General features: G+C 44.6%; 1 protein-coding gene across 3 annotated transcripts in view; it reads left to right on the forward strand.

The window, feature by feature from the left end:
• The window catches only part of LOC137427997 (neuron navigator 3), a 122,902-nt gene that overhangs the window by 41,382 nt on the left and 54,903 nt on the right, over nt 1-26,617 (forward strand). For all 3 annotated transcript variants that reach the window (XM_068117886.2, XM_068117887.2, XM_068117888.2), the window contains exons 12-17: nt 11,733-12,073; nt 14,356-14,487; nt 14,587-14,780; nt 16,021-16,182; nt 16,336-16,493; nt 16,636-16,688. In XM_068117886.2, coding sequence (XP_067973987.2) covers nt 11,733-12,073; nt 14,356-14,487; nt 14,587-14,780; nt 16,021-16,182; nt 16,336-16,493; nt 16,636-16,688 — 1,040 coding nt within the window. The remainder of the gene's footprint in view (nt 1-11,732; nt 12,074-14,355; nt 14,488-14,586; nt 14,781-16,020; nt 16,183-16,335; nt 16,494-16,635; nt 16,689-26,617) is intronic.

The raw sequence follows: 26,617 nt of genomic DNA on the forward strand, positions 1-26,617 counted from the left end.
ATTGGTGTCGTATTGTGTTATTGTAATCCAGCCGGGTGTCTTCTTTTTCTTATTGAGCCAGCGTGGCGCGGCTTCGTCAACGTTCGAGTACAATCGGGTAATTTGTGCGGACACGACGGCCATTCCGCTCGGCCCACCTTAACATCAAAGTCGTGTCTGTAACAATTGGTTGTCAGGAGTTGGATTCGAACCTGGGACTAAATTTATTTAGCCCAAATTTTGGAACACCAATTGTACTATTAGAGTAACAATTGGTGTCGAGGAGTGAGATTCGGACCCGGGACTAAATTAGTTAGGCCCAAATTTTGGGAGGGAAAATCGGTTCGGAGCGCGTACTGCGCTCGACAAAATCGAGCCGGAGCGCGGTCCCGCGGTTACTGCGCTCGACGAAATTATAACGGCGAAATTTCGAATTTGTGTTACGAAACTCGAATTTTGAAAGTCGCGCCATGGCGGATCAAGACGGCTGGGGTCCGGTAGGGGAGAGTGAAGCAGGGTCGGTCCAGGACCAAATTGAGGGACATGAGGGACATGAGGAGAGCGAAACAGCGAGGGTAGCAGGCACGCAAAATGGCGCCTCGCAAGAGCGCGCGGTAGCCGAGCCCGCTGTATCAACGGGCTTTAACATGCAGCCGATTGACATACAGGCCCTCATTGCGCAGCTACAGGCAGCTGTACAGATGAGTATGGGGAGCCAAATTGAGCGATTGGGTGAGCGGTTGGGGAACCGGATGGATGCTCAGAGTGAGCAAATGGGGGTAATGAGGGACGAAGCGAGGGGTACCAGTGAGGGGTTAGACAATAATTTTGAGGAGTTAGACAAGAAATTTGGGAAGTTAGACAATAATTTTGAGGAGTTAGACAAGAAATTTGGGAAGTTAGACAATAATTTTGAGGGGTTAGACAACGGGATAAAAGAAGTGAAAAATGGGTTAATGGGGGTAGAAAATAGAATGGCTGCCCAGGAGAATCAGATAGAGGGAGTGAAAAATGGGTTAGAGGGGTTAGAAAACAGTATGGAAGGCAAATTGAGGGACATGAGGGACCAAGCGGAAAGGGAAGTTAACCAAATGGGGCAGCAGATAGAGGGGGTCAGAATGGGGGTAGAAACCAAACTGGATGCTCACAGGGAGGAAATGGAGCAGATGAGGGTGGCATCTGGGCAGGAGATGCAAGTGATGGGAGAGGAGATCAGAAGAGGAGTGAGTGAGGAGGTCGGAGGAGTGCGCGAGGAGGTGAGGCACTGTAAGGAGCACATGGAGAAGGAGGTGAGAAAGGGGACTGTAAAGTTACAAGGGGGCATAGAGGTCCTGACGCAGGAGGTGGAGCAGCTGACGGTGGGACAAACGGAGTTAGTGGAGCAGGTTCAAAGGAACACTGCGGTATTAGGAGGTTTAAAAGCGACACAAAACGACATAAAAAACGACTTGATAGCGACAAAGAGGGAATGTCAGATGGTACGTGAGGGACTGACAACGAGGCTGGACGAGGTGACAGAGGTTATGGAGACGAAGGACCGGCAGGTGAGGACGCACATGGAAACGGTCAAGGTAGCCTTAGAGGATGAGCTTGAGGAGACGTACCGGGGAATAAAAGAGGTGAAGCACAAATTAGAAGAAGTGGAAGAAGGGATGAGCGAAATTAAGAAGCGACGGAGAGGGGATAAGAAAGAGATAAAAGAGGAGATAAAAGAATTGGTCCAAAGTCTGTGTTTGGATCGTGATGATGTGCTCATTAACCGGATGAGGGATTCGCAGGTGATGGAGGAGAAGCGAAGAGGAAGAGGACCCGGTGTAAGTGGTGACCAATATGGTCGTGCGTATGATGCGCCAGGGGATTTAAAAAGCTTGGGGATTGGTTTGGATCCGGGTGTTCGTGAAAGGCCGTTGGTGAGGTGTGTGACAGGTCTGGTGTGCGAAAGAGGAGGTGTGCGAGAAAGTCCGACTCTGGGGTGTGTGAGGAAAAAGTGTGTGCCAAGGAGTGAGGGTGTTGGCGAGAATGAGTCGGTCGTAGCGTGTGTGCGAGGGAGCACATGGAAGCGCGGTGTGGTGAGTGTTACAGAGGGTGTAACGGGAGAGTGTGCGCGAGAAAGGTGTGTGATGGACAGGTACATGGGGAAAGAGTGCGCTGTCAAAGGCAAGGAAGAATGCACACCTGTGGTGAGTGTTACAGAGGGTGTGATGGGAGAGTGTGCGCGAGAAAGGTGTGTGACGGACAGGTGCATGGGGAAAGAGTGTGCTGTCAAGAGTAAGGGTGAGTGCGTTGTCAAGAATGGAGGTGAGAGTAGTGAGAGTGACAAGGAGAGTGAGTTGGTTGTGACAGGTGAGCGAGGATGTACACCTGGGATGGAAGGATGCACACCTGGAATGGTAGAGCGTGAGTGGGAATGCACGCTGGAGTTGGTGGTGAGGCACATGGTTGGGTGTGCGAATGAGGGCACACCTGTGATTGTCACAGAGGAGGTGACCGAGGAAGGGGCGCGAAGAGGTGTATTGGTGAGGTGTGCGAGTGACGAATGTGTGCCACAGTGTTCGGTGGTCAGGTGTGTGACCAAGGCTGTGAGTGGAATGAGGGTACCTGGGTGTGTAAGGAAAGGTACGAGGTGCATGGGCACGGCTGGATGTGTGAGCAAGGAACGGGCTGCGGGGTGTAAGCGTCCAGGTGAAGCATCGACGTTAACCGGGGTAGAGTTTAGAACGACTTATAGCCGAGTCGGGCCCTCGGTGCGTGCTGGGCCTCGCTTTGAACGGCCGCGTCCGTGCTCCACTAGGCGGAGCGGGCAGCCCGATAGAAAGGGTCGTCATGGCGACCACTTTTTGGTGAGGCATTCCGGCAGGCCGAGATCGAGCCATGGGATGGCTCCGTGCCGAGATGGTGCGTGGGATCTCGGCCCGGGTAAACCTCCTTCCCTGCACCGAATGCGGGATGCATCCAGCCGCTGGCACAAAACAACCAGCATCCATTGCTTGGCTTCACGAAGCCGGGCTTTGGACAGGGATTGGCGCACCGAGAGGTATTAGTGAGTAGACTGGGTGATGAGGTTAGTGTTTTGGCCCCGAAATTAGAAAAAGACAAAATTTGATGATTGGCAAGGGATTGGCAGTAGTGATTGGCAGATGATGGGCAGTGATTGGCAAATTTTTAATTTGTTGAAATTTGATGTGCAAAATTGGTAGTGAGAGACCCCCGATGTGGTGGGATGGCATCCCTGCCACCCTTCCCATGAGGGGGGCAAAGGAGCAATAGTTTATGGGGTGTATGGCAGTGAAAACTAGCCCGGGTGGGTTAGGATATGGTGTGTAGGGATCTAGCGAAGATGACATTAGGTAACGTTAAGGTTAGTTAGTGACTGATACCTGTAGTGGGGACGCAGGTAGATTAGTATGGATGATAATGACGAGGGAGCGCAATAGTTTAAAGGGACGACTGGGAAGCGCAAGTTTCAGAAGGGAGTAGTTAGCTGAGATGATGCTGTGTGTGTGAGAATTGAACAGGTGTGATTGCACAGGTGTGCAACTGGACAGGTGTGTGGAGCAGTGTATGAGTAGTGAGTGTTGTGGATCAGCGCGAATGCGCTTGGGGAGAGAAGGGTGCAGGTGGCACCAGGTGTGAGAGCACAGGTGTGCAGGTACAGGTGTGTGGAGAGAGTTGGAGTGAGTGGTACGGAGTGGTGTGCATGGTGCGAAGGTGTGGATGGGGGAAGAGTGGACCCCTTTCACGAGTACCCGGGGCGGGTAGTGTAAGTGTTAGGTAGAGGGTGCAGGTAAATTGTGGTTGGATATTGGCATTTGTGGTGCGGTTGCAGAATGGTGTTGTGAATGGGTGCATTAGTGTTGTGGAAATGGCTGGGCGTGTAGCCTGTTAGTGTGTGTAGTTGGTTGGGCACTCCACCACTGTGAGGATGTCGGCCAGGTGAGGCCGCAGGTGGGCTCTGGGAGCCGGTAGTTGTGAGTGGGTGCCTGAGGATCCCGGGTGTGGATCGGGCAGCCCAGTGCCAGAGAGGGCACGGAGTGGGGAGAGAGCCAGAGGGCCTTCCCCAGGTAGTTAGGTTAGGGTAAGGAGCAGGTAAGCTCGGAGGCAACTGCAGTGGTGGAGGTGTGCAGGTGGGTAGACCCACTGGGAGAGGTACACGCCGCAGCCCAGAAATTGTGCGAGGGCACCGGGAGATGAATCGGGGGAGTGAGACCCCAAATTGAAAAGCACCACAGGTTGGCCAATGGGAATTGGTTTTTAGAACCCATAGAGTAAGAGGGCCAATGGTTTGGCCGGAGAAAGACCCCGGGTAGTGTAAAGTTGTTAAAGTCATTTAGGAAATAGTTAGGATTGAAGAACCTGTCGCACCATACGCAGCCACTTACCTGTGGTGATGATGATGACTCCACACCTGTGTTTTCTTTGTTTGTGTTGCAGAAATGAGAATTGCTGTTGGATTTGTGAGACGCATCACGACGTGGATGAGACATTGGGGTGATTCCATCTCTCCCTCCCTAGGAGGGACTGATGATGAATTGGTGATGGCAAATTTTGATGTTGAGTTGGAGATGGCAAATTTTGATGAGAGTTGAAAATGGCAAATTTGATTGGTTAGGAGGGAGAGAAGACGAATTTGGTTTATGGGAGGAACGGGGAAGACAGTAGGGATGTTTGTTGATTTGTAAAGTAGATGTTTATGGGTAGTGTTGTGTTTTGTGGATACAGTAAGGGGTAAGGGAGGGGCCATGTAGGTTACCTGGTGGGGGGGGGCGTACGATAGGAACGTACCTGTCTCACCTGGTTCCCATGTGCCCCCAGTGTGCATCACCTTACATTGCGTGCACTTTTGCGCCCTTACCACCTTACTCACTTGTCTGCTTCTTTTGTCTCCCACCTCCGAGGATCTGGCTTTGGGGTAGAGAGAGAGGAGAGAGAGGTGCTGGCTGCGCAGTTGTGGGCCTGCACTTTCGCTGTTTGCTGCCGGGATCGATACACCATATGGACCGCAATGTTTGTGGCCACCCACAATGGACCGCAGTTCGTTTGCGGCCAAGCACCACCCGGGGATGGACCTATGGGTCAACGTGGCACCTATGCCATACAGGTGAACCACTTTTAGTTAACACCAAGTGCACCACAAGAAGAGCAAGAGACACCTGCAGGGTTAGGGGTTGTCGCATTTATTTTTAATCATTGAACAATGGTGACTGCACCGATTGGTGGTGGGGTGGTGCTTTTGATGCTCGGGAAGGGTGCTCTGCACGTTATTAAAGGCCGTCGGCCACAGAGCACTCGTGGGTTGGTGTATCGATGCTGGCAAGCGCGCTCTCTCTATGCATAACATCTGCATGTGTTCCTCCAAAAACAGGTCCTGGATCGTAGTGTAAATATCAGCGTAGTCTTGTAAATAATGCTCCCTACCGGCTGTATGTTTAGTTTGAGAATTCTTTCCGGATTCGGTTATCCTGTGGGTGTGTTTCTGTGAGGAGAAGGGTGCAACGTCGCAGGGGGACATATTTACTCATTTGTGAATATCTGTAAAACTGTCGCACTCAGGGTAGAGTTAATAGTAGAGGGAACTACATTGCGTGCCACACTAAAGTAGGTAAAAATTTATCGGGTCGGGACGCCCCGAGGGTAGAGAAGGGTGCAATGTTGCGAATATGGAATTTGGCCTCCATATCCGCTTGTAAATATTTCCCTATTTTCTCCAATACTCCCCAACTTTCCCCGATCCCCCATTCCCTAGTCCCATTGCATGTAAATAACAATCAGTAGAGCCGACCTTCCCCTTATTCCCCCATTAAATGTCGTGCCCAGGTCCACCGCACCACACGTAGACAACTTTCGGACATCTTCCTAGTTATTCTTATTCTATGTCAGTTAAGGCCTCGTCTCCATTAATTATGACTCTTCGTTGCACCAGAATGTGATTATATGGCATCAGTAGTGAGTTTAGGACCTTTCCCATACCTCCTTCCATCTTCTTCCCAAACAATTACAACAACAACAGAGGAGATGGCGGCGGAGCGGGGGAGGATGCGTCCTCACACCGGCTCGATTAGCGCCATAGACCATGCGCTCCACGGGGTTACCACGAAGGGGCTCCTTGTCAGCTCCTCGTCAAGGGCGGAGCCTGGTAAACCCCCCGCACGCACCCAATGAGAAGCAACGTGCCGATTCCACGAGGCGGAGCTAACGAGCCGAGGGCGTGTCACTCCCCGCCGGATATACGCGGCCCCGCGCCGGATGTGACGTGAGATGCGCACCCAGCTTGGAGAAGGAAAGCCACCTGCGAGCGCTGAGTCAGATGCGCCCCTAGCTGGAGAAAGAACGTTGCCTACGACCGCTGAGAGGAAGAGAACCCGCCTGTGAAAGAACGTTACCACCTCGAGCGCTGTGCAACCTTCCGCATCTTTGGACCGGACCGGACCGTACTGTACCCTGCCCCGAGCCCAGGAGGACCTGGAGCCATCGATCCTGCCTTTCCTAGCCATCAAACCCCCGTGTGAGTCAGCCGTTGTCCCGTGTGTCTGTCGTCTGTCCGGGGTTAATATAAGAGTGTGTCTAAGTGCCTGTCTTCCTGTAATATACCTCTAGCCCCTGTAATCTAACCTTTTCCGTACGAATATACTTGAGAATCGAAACATTGGTGTCGTATTGTGTTATTGTAATCCAGCCGGGTGTCTTCTTTTTCTTATTGAGCCAGCGTGGCGCGGCTTCGTCAACGTTCGAGTACAATCGGGTAATTTGTGCGGACACGACGGCCATTCCGCTCGGCCCACCTTAACATCAAAGTCGTGTCTGTAACAATATATTAGGCTGATTCTGGAGATGTTTAAACCTGAACCATCACCGTGGTTAGTATTGAGTGTGATATTGGGGCCTGGGATGATATATTAGGCCGGTTCTGGAGATGTTTAAACCAGAACCATCACTGTGGTTAGTGTTGAGCCTGATATTGGGGCCTGGGATGATATATTAGGCCGGTTCTGGAGATGTTTAAACCTGAACCATCACCGTGGTTAGTATTGAGCATGATATTGGGGCCTGGGATGATATATTAGGCCGGTTCTGGAGATGTTTAAACCAGAACCATCACTGTGGTTAGTGTTGAGCCTGATATTGGGGCCTGGGATGATATATTAGGCCGGTTCTGGAGATGTTTAAACCTGAACCATCACTGTGGTTAGTGTTGAGCCTGATATTGGGGCCTGGGATGATAAACAACCTGAACCATCACCGTGGTTAGTATCGAGCGTGATATTGGGGCCTGGGATGACATATTAGGCCGGTTCTGGAGATGTTTAAACCTGAACCATCACCGGGGTTAGTTTTGAGCGTGATATTGGGGCCTGGGATGACATATTAGGCCGGTTCTGGAGATGTTTAAACCTGAACCATCACTGTGGTTAGTGTTGAGCCTGATATTGGGGCCTGGGATGATATATTAGGCCGGTTCTGGAGATGTTTAAACCTGAACCATCACTGTGGTTAGTGTTGAGCCTGATACTGGGGCCTGGCATGACATATTAGGCCGGTTCTGGAGATGTTTAAACCTCAACCATCACTGTGGTTAGTGTTGATCCTGATACTGGGGCCTGGCATGATATATTAGGCCGGTTCTGGAGATGTTTAAACCTGAACCATCACTGTGGTTAGTGTTGATCCTGATACTGGGGCCTGGCATGACATATTAGGCCGGTTCTGGAGATGTTTAAACCTCAACCATCACTGTGGTTAGTGTTGATCCTGATACTGGGGCCTGGCATGATATATTAGGCCGGTTCTGGAGATGTTTAAACCTGAACCATCACGGTGGTTAGTGTTGATCCTGATACTGGGGCCTGGGATGATATATTAGGCCGGTTCTGGAGATGTTTAAACCTGAACCATCACCATGGTTAGTATTGAGCGTGATATTGGGGCCTGGGATGATATATTAGGCCGGTTCTGGAGATCTTTAAACCTGAACCATCACTGTGGTTAGTGTTGAGCCTGAAATTGGGGCCTGGCATGACATATTAGGCCGGTTCTGGAGATGTTTAAACCTGAACCATCACTGTGGTTAGTATTGAGCGTGATATTGGGGCCTGGGATGATATATTAAGCCGGTTCTGGAGATGTTTAAACCTCAACCATCACTGTGGTTAGTGTTGAGCCTGATATTGGGGCCTGGGATGATATATTAGGCCGGTTCTGGAGATGTTTAAACCTCAACCATCACTGTGGTTAGTGTTAAGCCTGATATTGGGGCCTGGGATGATATATTAGGCCGGTTCTGGAGATGTTTAAACCTGAACCATCACCGTGGTTAGTATTGAGTGTGATATTGGGGCCTGGGATGATATATTAGGCCGGTTCTGGAGATGTTTAAACCTGAACCATCACCGTGGTTAGTATTGAGTGTGATATTGGGGCCTGGGATGATATATTAGGCCGGTTCTGGAGATGTTTAAACCTGAACCATCATTGTGGTTAGTGTTGAGCCTGATACTGGGGCCTGGCATGATATATTAGGCCGGTTCTGGAGATGTTTAAACCTGAACCATCACTGTGGTTAGTGTTGAGCCTGATACTGGGGCCTGGCATGACATATTAGGCCGGTTCTGGAGATGTTTAAACCTGAACCATCATTGTGGTTAGTGTTGATCCTGATACTGGGGCCTGGCATGACATATTAGGCCGGTTCTGGAGATGTTTAAACCTGAACCATCATTGTGGTTAGTGTTGATCCTGATACTGGGGCCTGGCATGACATATTAGGCCGGTTCTGGAGATGTTTAAACCTGAACCATCACTGTGGTTAGTGTTGATCCTGATACTGGGGCCTGGCATGACATATTAGGCCGGTTGTGGAGATGTTTAAACCTGAACCATCATTGTGGTTAGTGTTGATCCTGATAGTGGGGCCTGGCATGACATATTAGGCCGGTTCTGGAGATGTTTAAACCTGAACCATCACTGTGGTTAGTGTTGATCCTGATACTGGGGCCTGGCATGACATATTAGGCCGGTTCTGGAGATGTTTAAACCTGAACCATCACTGTGGTTAGTATTGATCCTGATATTGGGGCCTGGGATGATATATTAGGCCGGTTCTGGAGATGTTTAAACCTGAACCATCACTGTGGTTAGTGTTGATCCTGATACTGGGGCCTGGCATGACATATTAGGCCGGTTCTGGAGATGTTTAAACCTGAACCATCACTGTGGTTAGTGTTGATCCTGATACTGGGGCCTGGCATGACATATTAGGCCGGTTCTGGAGATGTTTAAACCTGAACCATCATTGTGGTTAGTGTTGATCCTGATAGTGGGGCCTGGCATGACATATTAGGCCGGTTCTGGAGATGTTTAAACCTGAACCATCACTGTGGTTAGTATTGATCCTGATATTGGGGCCTGGGATGATATATTAGGCCGGTTCTGGAGATGTTTAAACCTGAACCATCATTGTGGTTAGTGTTGAGCCTGATACTGGGGCCTGGCATGACATATTAGGCTGGTTCTGGAGATGTTTAAACCTGAACCATCATTGTGGTTAGTATTGAGCCTGATACTGGGGCCTGGCATGATATATTAGGCCGGTTCTGGAGATGTTTAAACCTGAACCATCACTGTGGTTAGTGTTGATCCTGATACTGGGGCCTGGCATGACATATTAGGCCGGTTCTGGAGATGTTTAAACCTGAACCATCACCGTGGTTAGTATTGAGCGTGATATTGAGGCCTGGGATGACATATTAGGCCGGTTCTGGAGATGTTTAAACCTGAACCATCACTGTGGTTAGTGTTGAGCCTGATATTGGGGCCTGGGATGATATATTAGGCCGGTTCTGGAGATGTTTAAAGCTGAACCATCACTGTGGTTAGTATTGAGCCTGATACTGGGGCCTGGCATGATATATTAGGCCGGTTCTGGAGATGTTTAAACCTGAACCATCACCGTGGTTAGTGTTGATCCTGATACTGGGGCCTGGCATGACATATTAGGCCGGTTCTGGAGATGTTTAAACCTGAACCATCACCGTGGTTAGTATTGAGCGTGATATTGGGGCCTGGGATGATATATTAGGCCGGTTCTGGAGATGTTTAAACCTGAACCATCACTGTGGTTAGTGTTGAGCCTGATATTGGGGCCTGGGATGATATATTAGGCTGGTTCTGGAGATGTTTAAACCTGAACCATCACTGTGGTTAGTGTTGAGCCTGATATTGGGGCCTGGGATGATATATTAGGCTGGTTCTGGAGATGTTTAAACCTGAACCATCACTGTGGTTAGTGTTGAGCCTGATATTGGGGCCTGGGATGATATATTAGGCCGGTTCTGGAGATGTTTAAACCTGAACCATCACCGTGGTTAGTATTGAGCATGATATTGGGGCCTGGCATGATATATTAGGCCGGTTCTGGAGATGTTTAAACCTGAACCATCACTGTGGTTAGTGTTGAGCCTGATACTGGGTCCTGGCATGACATATTAGGCCGGTTCTGGAGATGTTTAAACCTGAACCATCACTGTGGTTAGTATTGAGCCTGATATTGGGGCCTGGGATGATATATTAGGCCGGTTCTGGAGATGTTTAAACCTGAACCATCACTGTGGTTAGTGTTGAGCCTGATATTGGGGCCTGGGATGATATATTAGGCCGGTTCTGGAGATGTTTAAACCTGAACCATCACTGTGGTTAGTGTTGATCCTGATACTGGGGCCTGGCATGACATATTAGGCCGGTTCTGGAGATGTTTAAACCTGAACCATCACTGTGGTTAGTGTTGATCCTGATACTGGGGCCTGGCATGACATATTAGGCCGGTTCTGGAGATGTTTAAACCTGAACCATCATTGTGGTTAGTGTTGATCCTGATAGTGGGGCCTGGCATGACATATTAGGCCGGTTCTGGAGATGTTTAAACCTGAACCATCACTGTGGTTAGTATTGATCCTGATATTGGGGCCTGGGATGATATATTAGGCCGGTTCTGGAGATGTTTAAACCTGAACCATCATTGTGGTTAGTGTTGATCCTGATACTGGGGCCTGGCATGACATATTAGGCCGGTTCTGGAGATGTTTAAACCTGAACCATCATTGTGGTTAGTGTTGATCCTGATAGTGGGGCCTGGCATGACATATTAGGCCGGTTCTGGAGATGTTTAAACCTCAACCATCACTGTGGTTAGTATTGATCCTGATATTGGGGCCTGGCATGATATATTAGGCCGGTTCTGGAGATGTTTAAACCTGAACCATCACTGTGGTTAGTGTTGATCCTGATACTGGGGCCTGGCATGACATATTAGGCCGGTTCTGGAGATGTTTAAACCTGAACCATCACCGTGGTTAGTATTGAGCGTGATATTGAGGCCTGGGATGACATATTAGGCCGGTTCTGGAGATGTTTAAACCTGAACCATCACTGTGGTTAGTGTTGAGCCTGATATTGGGGCCTGGGATGATATATTAGGCCGGTTCTGGAGATGTTTAAAGCTGAACCATCACTGTGGTTAGTGTTGAGCCTGATACTGGGGCCTGGCATGACATATTAGGCCGGTTCTGGAGATGTTTAAACCTGAACCATCACTGTGGTTAGTGTTGATCCTGACACTGGAGCCGAAGTTATTGGTGTGCTGCGCCTTGTTTAACAGAATAGCACGCCACACCATTCTACCTTATTCTTCACATCATTTACCTGGTTTGGGTATTTTTTTGTTTTTAAAGACTTACCTTTACTTTTCTTACTCCTCACTCTAGCAAAAACAGATGATGCCAAAGTCTCAGAACTTCAGCCACCTGGTCATATTCCACCTCCTTTGCTCCGCGCCTCTTCGGACGGTGATGGGAAAGATCACTACTCCAACTCCCCCATCCAACCAACTACGTCCCGCCCTACCACCCCCACTAACTCCACCGCGTTTGGCATCCGGAGAATCGGAGGATCCCTGGGATTTGGGGACGCGTTGCAAGGTGCCGGGGGAAGTCGAGGGACTGGTGTTTTGGGAGAGTCCGCCACCTTGGGCAAGGCGCCCCGTTTGAGAGGTGGTCCTGGACGTACAGGAAGGAGGTCCTCTGCCCTCAACGTTCCACTCCACAACGTGGGTTCATTTACCTCAGTTACACCTGACCTCTCCACCACGTGTTTGCTTTCTTTTCTCTACCTCTCATGTCCCATGCGTTTCTCTTTTCACGGATCTTCTTTCCATCCTCCTAATATGCCCTTTTCCATCCTGTTCCCCATCCTGCACATCCTTCTCCTTTTTTTTCTATTTACCTTTACAGGTACATAATATCAAATTGGTCCCCTATTGTTAAACTACTTTTATCTTGGATTTTACCGATTATTTATTGGCAATATGTCACGGGTGCATGATACCTATGCACACCTACGAACACGCCCTATTGACACAAGCAAAAGGAAGATTAAAATGTGTCCGTCCGAGCTTATTGTACAATGTACAGGTGTGCAAACCCACTCGCCTGGAAAGGTATGTTAAGACCTTTCCAAGGTCCAGAATAGTGAGCAATAAAGTTGAGGCTGTGATGACATTCTTACTTTGATCTATTGTTGTAAAACAAAACTTCCAGTTAACGTTTCCCCTTTCATTTGTCCCTTTGTACATTCCCCGCGTACTTCGCACATCCATGATGGAATAATATGTTGATTGTTACTAGCAAGGGTACTGCCCTATGGGCGGAGCTTCAATTGGGAGGTCCAAATGAAAAGGTAAAATATCAGAAATTGAAGGGTTTTTAATTTTAAACGATTTATATAAACATCCATTAAATCATATCACACGCAAATCATCAAAATCTATACGGTATTTGTAGAATTTCAATAAAAGCCGCATCACTGTTCATATCGGTAAATATTATTCCATCGTGTTTGGAAAAACTGGAAAATTGGGGAAAAATTGGGAAAACAATATAGCCTATTTTACTGCAGGGGGTTCGGAAAAACTGGAAAATTGGAAAAATTGGAAAATTGGAAAAAAATTGGGAAAATAATAGCCTATTTTATGACATGGGGTTTGGAAAAACTTGAAAATTGGAAATTGGGAAAAAATTGGAAAAACAATATAGCCTATTTTACTGCAGGGGGTTCGGAAAAACTGGAAAATTGGAAAATTGGGAAAATAATAGCCTATTTTATGACATGGGGTTTGGAAAAACTGGTAAATTGGAAAAATTGGAAATTGGGAAAAAATTGGAAAAACAATATAGCCTATTTTACTGCAGGGGGTTCGGAAAAACTGGAAAATTGAAAAAATTGGAAAATTGGGAAAATAATACCACCTATTTTATGACATGGGGTTTGGAAAAACTTGAAAATTGGAAAAATTGGAAATTGGGGAAAAAATTGGAAAAACAATATAGCCTATTTTACTGCAGGGGGTTCGGAAAAACTGGAAAACTGGAAAAATTGGGAAAAAATTGGGAAAATAATAGCCTATTTTACTACATGGGGTTTGGAAAAATTGGAAAAATTGGGGGAAAAAATTGGGAAAATAATATAGCCTATTTTACTACACGGGGTTTGGAAAAACTTGAAATTGAAAAAATTTAAAATTGGAAAAACAATATTGCCTATTTTACTCCAGGGGGTTTGGAAAAAACGGAAAATTGGAAAAATTGGAAATTGGAAAAACAATATAGCCTATTTTACTGCAGGGGGTTCGGAAAAATTGAAAAAATTGGAAAATTGGGAAAAAAATTGAAAAAATAATATAGCCTATTTTACTACATGGGGTTTGGAAAAACTGGAAAATTGAAAAAATTGGAAATTGGAAAAAAATTGGAAAAACAATATAGCCTATTTTACTCCAGGGGCGTCCCAGGATTATCCATTCAAAATTTTGTTGCGATCGGTTCAGCCGTTTTTGCGGTACCTGGGAACAGACTGACAGACAGACAGACAGACAGACAGACAGACAGACGAACAGACGTTTGGTGAATTATAGTAAGATTATCTTCAGAAATTGAAGACTCCAGGTCTTTAAAACGGCTGTTCACCACCATCTCTTATCTTCCCCAATCCAAAACCTTGATCTTTTCTACCCTCGCTAATTTCACCCCAAATCCACTTTTTTGAGGTGCGGACTTCTTTCCTGGAAGTTCTTGGTGTCCTTGCGTTTTATGCCTATCCTGCCTCCCCCCAGGCCCTCTCCCTCTCACACATCTCCCGATGTCCCTGCTCTCAAATGTTGTGTTTGTGTGTGCTTCTCTCCCCATCTTGTCGACCGCTCCCCTTTTTATATACTTTGTTTGTTTGATAAATGTTAGCTCTTTCACGAGCCTCGACTCTGTATACAAAAAAAAAAAATCAAAAAAAAATCACATCCTTGCTTCGCTTCACCTCTCAATTTATTCCTCTCTCTAGGAGGAGGAAGAGGGGGAGGAAGAAGAAGACCCTCCAATTCCACAGCAGACCCTATTCTACTGCAGCCTTCCTCGGCCTGGCAAAGCGTCAGGCCGTGTTAGCCACACCGTGACGGCCATGCCAGAGTACAGGGTAATGTGATGTTACCTTTTTCTGGTGCCAATGCGGTTTCTGTAATGCCGTGTTCAGGTACTCGCTTTAATCCCTCGCGTCGTTTCTTTCATCCCACAGATGTCTGTGCCCCGTCGAACGGCCAACCAGACGGATAGGGAGAAAGTCCTCGCTTCGGAGGGCGAAAACACGGGTTGCCACTCGGCGCTCGGGCCTCGGGAACCAGGATTGTCAGAAAGAAGTTTTCGAAGGCCTGAACTGTCTCGTCCCCCATCCAGAAGTCGTTCAGAAGAAGGGTCACCTCCAGCCCGCAGGTGCTGAAAAAAACGAGCGAGGGATTGATAATGGGAAAGAATGCGTCGGGACCGGGTAAGGGTGGTGGTTGATGAAGTGTACATAGATCCATGATGATTTGAAAACATCATTGACGGAGAAGGAATAATAATGATAATAATGAATAATGATAATAATAATAATAATGATAATAATAATAATAATAATCTGTTTTTCCACCGTCTATTTTACTTTCTACCAATTTCTCTTGATTTGGTGCAGATGAGTTTTTCATCTTTCACCACTCTGTGAATATCCGACGAGTCGGTGCACAGGTAGTGAGTGCGCTTACCTTTGAGCCGTCACGGGTGCGATAGTCAGTGCTGGGTAGGAAGGGCCATCAATGTGTGTCCCGTCCCTCGGATGGACATAAAGAAAGGTCTGCCGGAATTAGTCTGTGGACAATAAAGCGCTCACGGGGTCCTTCATGAAGAAGAGGCGAGTCATCACCGGCACCCTGAGCAAATTACAAAATCCTGCACCGATCTTCAAGGGGCTCCCATTCCTGTGTTCATTTTATACCCCATTCCTGTGATCCTATTATACCCCATTCCTGTGATCCTATTGTACCCCATTCCTGTGATCCTATTATACCCCATTCCTGTGATCATTTTATACCCCATTCCTGTGATCCTATTATACCCCATTCCTGTGATCATTTTATACCCCATTCCTGTGATCCTATTATACCCCATTCCTGTGATCATTTTATACCCCATTCCTGTGATCATTTTATACCCCATTCCTGTGATCCTATTATACCCCATTCCTGTGATCCTATTCCTGTGATCCTATTGTACCCCATTCCTGTAATCATTTTGTACCCCATTCCTGTGATCCTATTATACCCCATATTATACCCCTATTTGATCACACCTTCCGTACGGTTCCCGCTATTGGAGCATCGGAAACATGTTTGATTTTCCTGGATCTCGCTGATCTCGTCTATAAGTTAATCTCTGCTTGTGGTTAATTGTCTTGATGTTTACCTGAGACAAGGGAACATGTATGCTGAAGAGGACCAGGTAATTCCTAAAATTGCTGGCTCAAAGGTCAGAGATTGAACAACTGCATTCGTCGGAGGTCATTTGTCATCACCGAGAGGTGTCGGTACAATTAACCTGGCTTACAATGCTCTTTTGCACTCAGGTGTGTCTGTGCATGACATACCGGTGAATAACCTGGTCTCCCGTGCTTCCTTACGCATCTACCTTTCGCTAGATCTTTCGTACTCAAGTCCAGTCGACTCGAAAACATATCGAGCTTCTCCACGTTGTCTTCGAGCCTGCACCCCGAGCCCGTTTCGTTGGGCCTGAACCAGGTGGACGGAGATCAAGGACACGACCAGATGTCCTCACAAGGCCACCGGATATCCGGCGAACGGTGCGTTATTTTCGTTCGAGAGGAAATTGGCAGGTGGCCCGTTTACCTGAATGTGTCACACCTCGGTGACGAGGCCCTTCTAACTCGCGATGCTCAGTAGACAGGAGCACCGAGCCTGTCCGTGCGGTCTCACCTGTGCCGCCCTACCTTTAGGGACCGAGGCGTCATGACCCTTCCGAGACAGTCGTCCAGGATGAGCGTGAGCGTCGCTTCGGAACCATCGGGGGAATGGCCACGCTCACTCTCCATCAGCTCCTTGAACATCCCCTTGGAGGCACAGTCACAAATGGTGCCCAAAATGCATCCCCCAGGTGAGACTCGAGCTACCCGTTTGGTAATGACGTCATTATCGTACCTCTTTATACCAAGTGGTTCAAGTAAATCACGTGCTCGTGTTTTACGGCCAAAGCAAAAAAACGATGATAATTCCACTTCATCTTCGTCTTGTTGCAGCTCATGGTTCCTCCCTCTCCATCGCTTCCTGTTCTTCCTCCGTCTTCTCCATGGTGAGATCGATGACGCCTCACGCCATGTCCGTTTTTCCAACTCGTGGAAGCCGAAACGAGGCGGTGTGTTTGCATATCTGATAAAAACCACTCGAATTTTGGCGCCAAACTGCGCAGCCATTAGGATCCAGGATGAGTCGGTCGTTCACCCGGACCACAAGTTCGAATCCGTTTCAGGAAGTGCCCTTGAGAAACCGTCGGGATTTAAGCTAAAACCGTCGGGATTTAAGCTAAAACAGTCGGGATTTAAGCTAAAACAGTCGGGATTTAAGCTAAAACCGTCGGGATTTAAGCTAAAACAGTCGGGATTTAAGCTAAAACAGTCGGGATTTAAGCTAAAACAGTCGGGATTTAAGCTAAAACAGTCGGGATTAAAGCTAAAACAGTCGGGATTAAGCTAAAACAGTCGGTATTTAAGCTAAAACAGTCGGGATTTAAGCTAAAACCGTCGGGATTTAAGCTAAAACAGTCGGGATTAAGCTAAAACAGTCGGTATTTAAGCTAAAACAGTCGGGATTTAAGCTAAAACCGTCGGGATTTAAGCTAAAACAGTCGGGATTTAAGCTAAAACCGTCGGGATTTAAGCTAAAACAGTCGGGATTTAAGCTAAAACAGTCGGGATTTAAGCTAAAACAGTCGGGATTTAAGCTAAAACAGTCGGGATTTAAGGTAAAACAGTCGGGATTTAAGCTAAAACAGTCAGGATTTAAGCTAAAACAGTCAGGATTAAGCTAAAACCGTCGGGATTTAAGCTAAAACCGTCGGGATTTAAGCTAAAACCGTCGGGGTTTAAGCTAAAACAGTCGGGATTTAAGCTAAAACAGTTGGGATTTAAGCTAAAACCGTCGGGATTTAAGCTAAAACCGTCAGGATTTAAGCTAAAACAGTCGGGATTTAAGCTAAAACAGTCGGGATTAAAGCTAAAACAGTCGGGGTTTAAGCTAAAACAGTCGGGATTTAAGCTAAAACAGTCGGGATTTAAGCTAAAACCGTCAGGATTTAAGCTAAAACCGTCGGGATTTAAGCTAAAACAGTCGGGATTAAAGCTAAAACCGTCGGGATTTAAGCTAAAACAGTCGGGATTTAAGCTAAAACAGTCGGGGTTTAAGCTAAAACAGTCGGGATTTAAGCTAAAACAGTCGGGATTTAAGCTAAAACCGTCGGGATTTAAGCTAAAACCGTCAGGATTTAAGCTAAAACAGTCGGGATTTAAGCTAAAACAGTCGGGATTAAAGCTAAAACAGTCGGGATTAAGCTAAAACAGTCGGTATTTAAGCTAAAACAGTCAGGATTTAAGCTAAAAACAGTCGGATTTAAGCTAAAACAGTCGGGATTTAAGCTAAAACCGTCGGGATTTAAGCTAAAACAGTCGGGATTTAAGCTAAAAACAGTCGGATTTAAGCTAAAACAGTCGGGATTTAAGCTAAAACAGTCAGGATTTAAGCTAAAACAGTCGGGATTTAAGCTAAAACAGTCGGGATTTAAGCTAAAACAGTCGGGATTTAAGCTAAAACAGTCGGGATTTAAGCTAAAACAGTCGGGATTTAAGCTAAAACAGTCGGGATTAAAGCTAAAACAGTCGGGATTAAGCTAAAACAGTCGGTATTTAAGCTAAAACAGTCAGGATTTAAGCTAAAAACAGTCGGATTTAAGCTAAAACAGTCGGGATTTAAGCTAAAACCGTCGGGATTTAAGCTAAAACTGTCGGGATTTAAGCTAAAACCGTCGGGATTTAAGCTAAAACAGTCGGGATTTAAGCTAAAACAGTCGGGATTTAAGCTAAAACAGTCGGGATTTAAGCTAAAACAGTCGGGATTTAAGCTAAAACAGTCGGGATTTAAGCTAAAACAGTCGGGATTTAAGCTAAAACAGTCTGGATTTAAGCTAAAACAGTCGGGATTAAGCTAAAACAGTCGGGATTTAAGCTAAAACCGTCGGGATTTAAGCTAAAACCGTCGGGATTTAAGCTAAAACCGTCGGGATTTAAGCTAAAACCGTCGGGATTTAAGCTAAAACCGTCGGGATTTAAGCTAAAACCGTCGGGATTTAAGCTAAAACAGTCGGGATTTAGCTAAAACAGTCGGGATTTAAGCTAAAACAGTCGGGATTTAAGCTAAAACAGTCGGGATTTAAGCTAAAACAGTCGGGATTTAAGCTAAAACAGTCGGGATTTAAGCTAAAACAGTCGGGATTTAAGCTAAAACAGTCGGGATTTAAGCTAAAACAGTCGGGATTTAAGCTAAAACAGTCGGGATTTAAGCTAAAACAGTCGGGATTTAAGCTAAAACAGTCGGGATTTAAGCTAAAACCGTCGGGATTTAAGCTAAAACCGTCGGCATTTAAGCTAAAACCGTCGGGATTTAAGCTAAAACAGTCGGGATTTAAGCTAAAACCGTCGGGATTTAAGCTAAAACGGTCGGGATTTAAGTGAAAACAGTCGGGTTTAAGCTAAAACAGTCGGGATTTAAGCTAAAACAGTCGGGATTTAAGCTAAAACAGTCGGGATTTAAGCTAAAACAGTCGGGATTTAAGCTAAAACAGTCGGGATTTAAGCTAAAACAGTCGGGATTTAAGCTAAAACAGTCGGGATTTAAGCTAAAACAGTCGGGATTTAAGCTAAAACAGTCGGTATTTAAGCTAAAACAGTCAGGATTTAAGCTAAAAACAGTCGGATTTAAGCTAAAACAGTCGGGATTTAAGCTAAAACAGTCGGTATTTAAGCCAAAACAGTCGGGATTTAAGCTAAAACAGTCTGGATTTAAGCTAAAACAGTCGGGATTTAAGCTAAAACAGTCTGGATTTAAGCTAAAACCGTCGGGATTTAAGCTAAAACCGTTGGGATTTAAGCTAAAACCGTCGGGATTTAATCTAAAACAGCCGGGATTTAAGCTAAAACAGTTGGGATTTAAGCTAAAACAGTCGGGCTTTAAGCTAAAACCATCGAGATTGAAGCTAAAACAGTCGGGATTGAAGCTAAAACAGTCGGGATTTAAGCTAAAACAGTCGGCTCTAAGCTAAAACAGTCGGATTTAAGCTAAAACAGTCGGGATTTAAGCTAAAACAGTCGGGATTTAAGCTAAAACAGTCGGGATTTAAGCTAAAACCGTCGGGATTTAAGCTAACACCATCGGGATTTAAGCTAAAACAGTCGGGATTTAAGCTAAAACAGTCGGGATTTAAGCTAAAACAGTCGGGATTTAAGCTAAAACAGTCGGGATTTAAGCTAAAACAGTCGGGATTTAAGCTAAAACAGTCGGGACTTAAGCTAAAACAGTCGGGATTTAAGCTAAAACAGTCGGGATTTAAGCTAAAACAGTCGGGATTTAAGCTAAAACAGTTGGGATTTAAGCTAAAACAGTCGGGATTTAAGCTAAAACAATCGGGATTTAAGCTAAAACCGTCGGGATTTAAGCTAAAAACGTCGGGATTTAAGCTAAAACGGTCGTGATTTAAGCGAAAACGGTCGGGATTTAAGCCAAAACCGTCGGGATTTAAGCGAAAACGGTCGGGATTTAAGCCAAAACGGTCGGGATTTAAGCTAAAACAGTCGGGATTTAAGCTAAAACAGTCGGGATTAAAGCTAAAACAGTCGGGATTAAGCTAAAACAGTCGGTATTTAAGCTAAAACAGTCGGGATTTAAGCTAAAACCGTCGGGATTTAAGCTAAAACAGTCGGGATTTAAGCTAAAACCGTCGGGATTTAAGCTAAAACAGTCGGGATTTAAGCTAAAACAGTCGGGATTTAAGCTAAAACAGTCGGGATTTAAGCTAAAACAGTCGGGATTTAAGCTAAAACAGTCGGGATTTAAGGTAAAACAGTCGGGATTTAAGCTAAAACAGTCGGGATTTAAGCTAAAACAGTCGGGATTAAGCTAAAACCGTCGGGATTTAAGCTAAAACCGTCGGGATTTAAGCTAAAACCGTCGGGGTTTAAGCTAAAACAGTCGGGATTTAAGCTAAAACAGTCGGGATTTAAGCTAAAACCGTCGGGATTTAAGCTAAAACCGTCAGGATTTAAGCTAAAACAGTCGGGATTTAAGCTAAAACAGTCGGGATTAAAGCTAAAACAGTCGGGATTAAGCTAAAACAGTCGGTATTTAAGCTAAAACAGTCGGGATTTAAGCTAAAAACAGTCGGATTTAAGCTAAAACAGTCGGGATTTAAGCTAAAACCGTCGGGATTTAAGCTAAAACAGTCGGGATTTAAGCTAAAACAGTCGGATTTAAGCTAAAACAGTCGGGATTTAAGCTAAAACAGTCAGGATTTAAGCTAAAACAGTCGGGATTTAAGCTAAAACAGTCGGGATTTAAGCTAAAACAGTCGGGATTTAAGCTAAAACAGTCGGGATTTAAGCTAAAACAGTCGGGATTTAAGCTAAAACAGTCGGGATTTAAGCTAAAACAGTCGGGATTTAAGCTAAAACAGTCGGGATTAAAGCTAAAACAGTCGGGATTAAGCTAAAACAGTCGGTATTTAAGCTAAAACAGTCCGGATTTAAGCTAAAAACAGTCGGATTTAAGCTAAAACAGTCGGGATTTAAGCTAAAACCGTCGGGATTTAAGCTAAAACTGTCGGGATTTAAGCTAAAACCGTCGGGATTTAAGCTAAAACAGTCGGGATTTAAGCTAAAACAGTCGGGATTTAAGCTAAAACAGTCGGGATTTAAGCTAAAACAGTCGGGATTTAAGCTAAAACAGTCGGGATTTAAGCTAAAACAGTCGGGATTTAAGCTAAAACAGTCTGGATTTAAGCTAAAACAGTCGGGATTAAGCTAAAACAGTCGGGATTTAAGCTAAAACCGTCGGGATTTAAGCTAAAACCGTCGGGATTTAAGCTAAAACAGTCGGGATTTAAGCTAAAACCGTCGGGATTTAAGCTAAAACCGTCGGGATTTAAGCTAAAACAGTCGGGATTTAAGCTAAAACAGTCGGGATTAAGCTAAAACAGTCGGGATTTAAGCTAAAACAGTCGGGATTTAAGCTAAAACAGTCGGGATTTAAGCTAAAACAGTCGGGATTTAAGCTAAAACAGTCGGGATTTAAGCTAAAACAGTCGGGATTTAAGCTAAAACAGTCGGGATTTAAGCTAAAACAGTCGGGATTTAAGCTAAAACAGTCGGGATTTAAGCTAAAACAGTCGGGATTTAAGCTAAAACCGTCGGGATTTAAGCTAAAACCGTCGGGATTTAAGCTAAAACCGTCGGGATTTAAGCTAAAACCGTCGGGATTTAAGCTAAAACAGTCGGGATTTAAGCTAAAACAGTCGGGATTTAAGCTAAAACAGTCGGGATTTAAGCTAAAACAGTCGGGATTTAAGCTAAAACAGTCGGGATTTAAGCTAAAACAGTCGGGATTAAAGCTAAAACAGTCGGGATTAAGCTAAAACAGTCGGTATTTAAGCTAAAACAGTCGGGATTTAAGCTAAAACCGACGGGATTTAAGCTAAAACAGTCGGGATTAAGCTAAAACAGTCGGTATTTAAGCTAAAACAGTCAGGATTTAAGCTAAAACCGTCGGGATTTAAGCTAAAACAGTCGGGATTTAAGCTAAAACCGTCGGGATTTAAGCTAAAACAGTCGGGATTTAAGCTAAAACAGTCGGGATTTAAGCTAAAACAGTCGGGATTTAAGGTAAAACAGTCGGGATTTAAGCTAAAACAGTCGGGATTTAAGCTAAAACAGTCGGGATTAAGCTAAAACCGTCGGGATTTAAGCTAAAACCGTCGGGATTTAAGCTAAAACCGTCGGGGTTTAAGCTAAAACAGTCGGGATTTAAGCTAAAACAGTCGGGATTTAAGCTAAAACCGTCGGGATTTAAGCTAAAACCGTCAGGATTTAAGCTAAAACAGTCGGTATTTAAGCTAAAACAGTCGGGATTAAAGCTAAAACAGTCGGGATTAAGCTAAAACAGTCGGTATTTAAGCTAAAACAGTCAGGATTTAAGCTAAAAACAGTCGGATTTAAGCTAAAACAGTCGGGATTTAAGCTAAAACCGTCGGGATTTAAGCTAAAACAGTCGGGATTTAAGCTAAAAACAGTCGGATTTAAGCTAAAACAGTCGGGATTTAAGCTAAAACAGTCAGGATTTAAGCTAAAACAGTCGGGATTTAAGCTAAAACAGTCGGGATTTAAGCTAAAACAGTCGGGATTTAAGCTAAAACAGTCGGGATTTAAGCTAAAACAGTCGGGATTTAAGCTAAAACAGTCGGGATTTAAGCTAAAACAGTCGGGATTAAAGCTAAAACAGTCGGGATTAAGCTAAAACAGTTGGTATTTAAGCTAAAACAGTCAGGATTTAAGCTAAAAACAGTCGGATTTAAGCTAAAACAGTCGGGATTTAAGCTAAAACCGTCGGGATTTAAGCTAAAACCGTCGGGATTTAAGCTAAAACCGTCGGGATTTAAGCTAAAACAGTCGGGATTTAAGCTAAAACAGTCGGGATTTAAGCTAAAACAGTCGGGATTTAAGCTAAAACAGTCGGGATTTAAGCTAAAACAGTCGGGATTTAAGCTAAAACAGTCGGGATTTAAGCTAAAACAGTCTGGATTTAAGCTAAAACAGTCGGGATTAAGCTAAAACAGTCGGGATTTAAGCTAAAACCGTCGGGATTTAAGCTAAAACCGTCGGGATTTAAGCTAAAACCGTCGGGATTTAAGCTAAAACCGTCGGGATTTAAGCTAAAACCGTCGGGATTTAAGCTAAAACAGTCGGGATTTAAGCTAAAACAGTCGGGATTAAGCTAAAACAGTCGGGATTAAGCTAAAACAGTCGGGATTTAAGCTAAAACAGTCGGGATTTAAGCTAAAACAGTCGGGATTTAAGCTAAAACAGTCGGGATTTAAGCTAAAACAGTCGGGATTTAAGCTAAAACAGTCGGGATTTAAGCTAAAACAGTCGGGATTTAAGCTAAAACAGTCGGGATTTAAGCTAAAACAGTCGGGATTTAAGCTAAAACAGTCGGGATTTAAGCTAAAACCGTCGGGATTTAAGCTAAAACCGTCGGCATTTAAGCTAAAACCGTCGGGATTTAAGCTAAAACAGTCGGGATTTAAGCTAAAACCGTCGGGATTTAAGCTAAAACGGTCGGGATTTAAGCGAAAACAGTCGGGTTTAAGCTAAAACAGTCGGGATTTAAGCTAAAACAGTCGGGATTTAAGCTAAAACAGTCGGGATTTAAGCTAAAACAGTCGGGATTTAAGCTAAAACAGTCGGGATTTAAGCTAAAACAGTCGGGATTTAAGCTAAAACAGTCGGGATTAAGCTAAAACAGTCGGTATTTAAGCTAAAACAGTCAGGATTTAAGCTAAAAACAGTCGGATTTAAGCTAAAAACAGTCGGATTTAAGCTAAAACAGTCGGGATTTAAGCTAAAACAGTCGGGATTTAAGCCAAAACAGTCGGGATTTAAGCTAAAACAGTCTGGATTTAAGCTAAAACAGTCGGGATTTAAGCTAAAACAGTCGGGCTTTAAGCTAAAACCATCGAGATTGAAGCTAAAACAGTCGGGATTGAACCTAAAACAGTCGGGATTTAAGCTAAAACAGTCGGCTCGAAGCTAAAACAGTCGGATTTAAGCTAAAACAGTCGGGATTAAAGCTAAAACAGTCGGGATTAAGCTAAAACAGTCGGTATTTAAGCTAAAACAGTCAGGATTTAAGCTAAAAACAGTCGGATTTAAGCTAAAACAGTCGGGATTTAAGCTAAAACCGTCGGGATTTAAGCTAAAACCGTCGGGATTTAAGCTAAAACCGTCGGGATTTAAGCTAAAACAGTCGGGATTTAAGCTAAAACAGTCGGGATTTAAGCTAAAACAGTCGGGATTTAAGCTAAAACAGTCGGGATTTAAGCTAAAACAGTCGGGATTTAAGCTAAAACAGTCGGGATTTAAGCTAAAACAGTCTGGATTTAAGCTAAAACAGTCGGGATTAAGCTAAAACAGTCGGGATTTAAGCTAAAACCGTCGGGATTTAAGCTAAAACCGTCGGGATTTAAGCTAAAACCGTCGGGATTTAAGCTAAAACCGTCGGGATTTAAGCTAAAACCGTCGGGATTTAAGCTAAAACAGTCGGGATTTAAGCTAAAACAGTCGGGATTAAGCTAAAACAGTCGGGATTTAAGCTAAAACAGTCGGGATTTAAGCTAAAACAGTCGGGATTTAAGCTAAAACAGTCGGGATTTAAGCTAAAACAGTCGGGATTTAAGCTAAAACAGTCGGGATTTAAGCTAAAACAGTCGGGATTTAAGCTAAAACAGTCGGGATTTAAGCTAAAACAGTCGGGATTTAAGCTAAAACAGTCGGGATTTAAGCTAAAACAGTCGGGATTTAAGCTAAAACCGTCGGGATTTAAGCTAAAACCGTCGGCATTTAAGCTAAAACCGTCGGGATTTAAGCTAAAACAGTCGGGATTTAAGCTAAAACCGTCGGGATTTAAGCTAAAACGGTCGGGATTTAAGCGAAAACAGTCGGGTTTAAGCTAAAACAGTCGGGATTTAAGCTAAAACAGTCGGGATTTAAGCTAAAACAGTCGGGATTTAAGCTAAAACAGTCGGGATTTAAGCTAAAACAGTCGGGATTTAAGCTAAAACAGTCGGGATTTAAGCTAAAACAGTCGGGATTAAGCTAAAACAGTCGGTATTTAAGCTAAAACAGTCAGGATTTAAGCTAAAAACAGTCGGATTTAAGCTAAAACAGTCGGGATTTAAGCTAAAACAGTCGGGATTTAAGCCAAAACAGTCGGGATTTAAGCTAAAACAGTCTGGATTTAAGCTAAAACAGTCGGGATTTAAGCTAAAACAGTCTGGATTTAAGCTAAAACCGTCGGGATTTAAGCTAAAACCGTTGGGATTTAAGCTAAAACCGTCGGGATTTAATCTAAAACAGCCGGGATTTAAGCTAAAACAGTTGGGATTTAAGCTAAAACAGTCGGGCTTTAAGCTAAAACCATCGAGATTGAAGCTAAAACAGTCGGGATTGAACCTAAAACAGTCGGGATTTAAGCTAAAACAGTCGGCTCGAAGCTAAAACAGTCGGATTTAAGCTAAAACAGTCGGGATTTAAGCTAAAACAGTCGGGATTTAAGCTAAAACAGTCGGGATTTAAGCTAAAACCGTCGGGATTTAAGCTAACACCATCGGGATTTAAGCTAAAACAGTCGGGATTTAAGCTAAAACAGTCGGGATTTAAGCTAAAACAGTCGGGATTTAAGCTAAAACAGTCGGGATTTAAGCTAAAACAGTCGGGATTTAAGCTAAAACAGTCGGGACTTAAGCTAAAACAGTCGGGATTTAAGCTAAAACAGTCGGGATTTAAGCTAAAACAGTCGGGATTTAAGCTAAAACAGTCGGGATTTAAGCTAAAACAGTCGGGATTTAAGCTAAAACAATCGGGATTTAAGCTAAAACAATCGGGATTTAAGCTAAAACCGTCGGGATTTAAGCTAAAACCGTCGGGATTTAAGCTAAAACGGTCGTGATTTAAGCGAAAACGGTCGGGATTTAAGCCAAAACCGTCGGGATTTAAGCGAAAACGGTCGGGATTTAAGCCAAAACGGTCGGGATTTAAGCTAAAACAGTCGGGATTTAAGCTAAAACAGTCGGGATTAAAGCTAAAACAGTCGGGATTAAGCTAAAACAGTCGGTATTTAAGCTAAAACAGTCGGGATTTAAGCTAAAACCGTCGGGATTTAAGCTAAAACAGTCGGGATTTAAGCTAAAACCGTCGGGATTTAAGCTAAAACAGTCGGGATTTAAGCTAAAACAGTCGGGATTTAAGCTAAAACAGTCGGGATTTAAGCTAAAACAGTCGGGATTTAAGCTAAAACAGTCGGGATTTAAGGTAAAACAGTCGGGATTTAAGCTAAAACAGTCGGGATTTAAGCTAAAACAGTCGGGATTAAGCTAAAACCGTCGGGATTTAAGCTAAAACCGTCGGG

Source organism: Myxine glutinosa, chromosome 5 (genome assembly GCF_964187855.1).
Source record: "Myxine glutinosa chromosome 5, kmMyxGlut1.1, whole genome shotgun sequence".
Classification (NCBI taxonomy): domain Eukaryota; kingdom Metazoa; phylum Chordata; class Myxini; order Myxiniformes; family Myxinidae; genus Myxine; species Myxine glutinosa.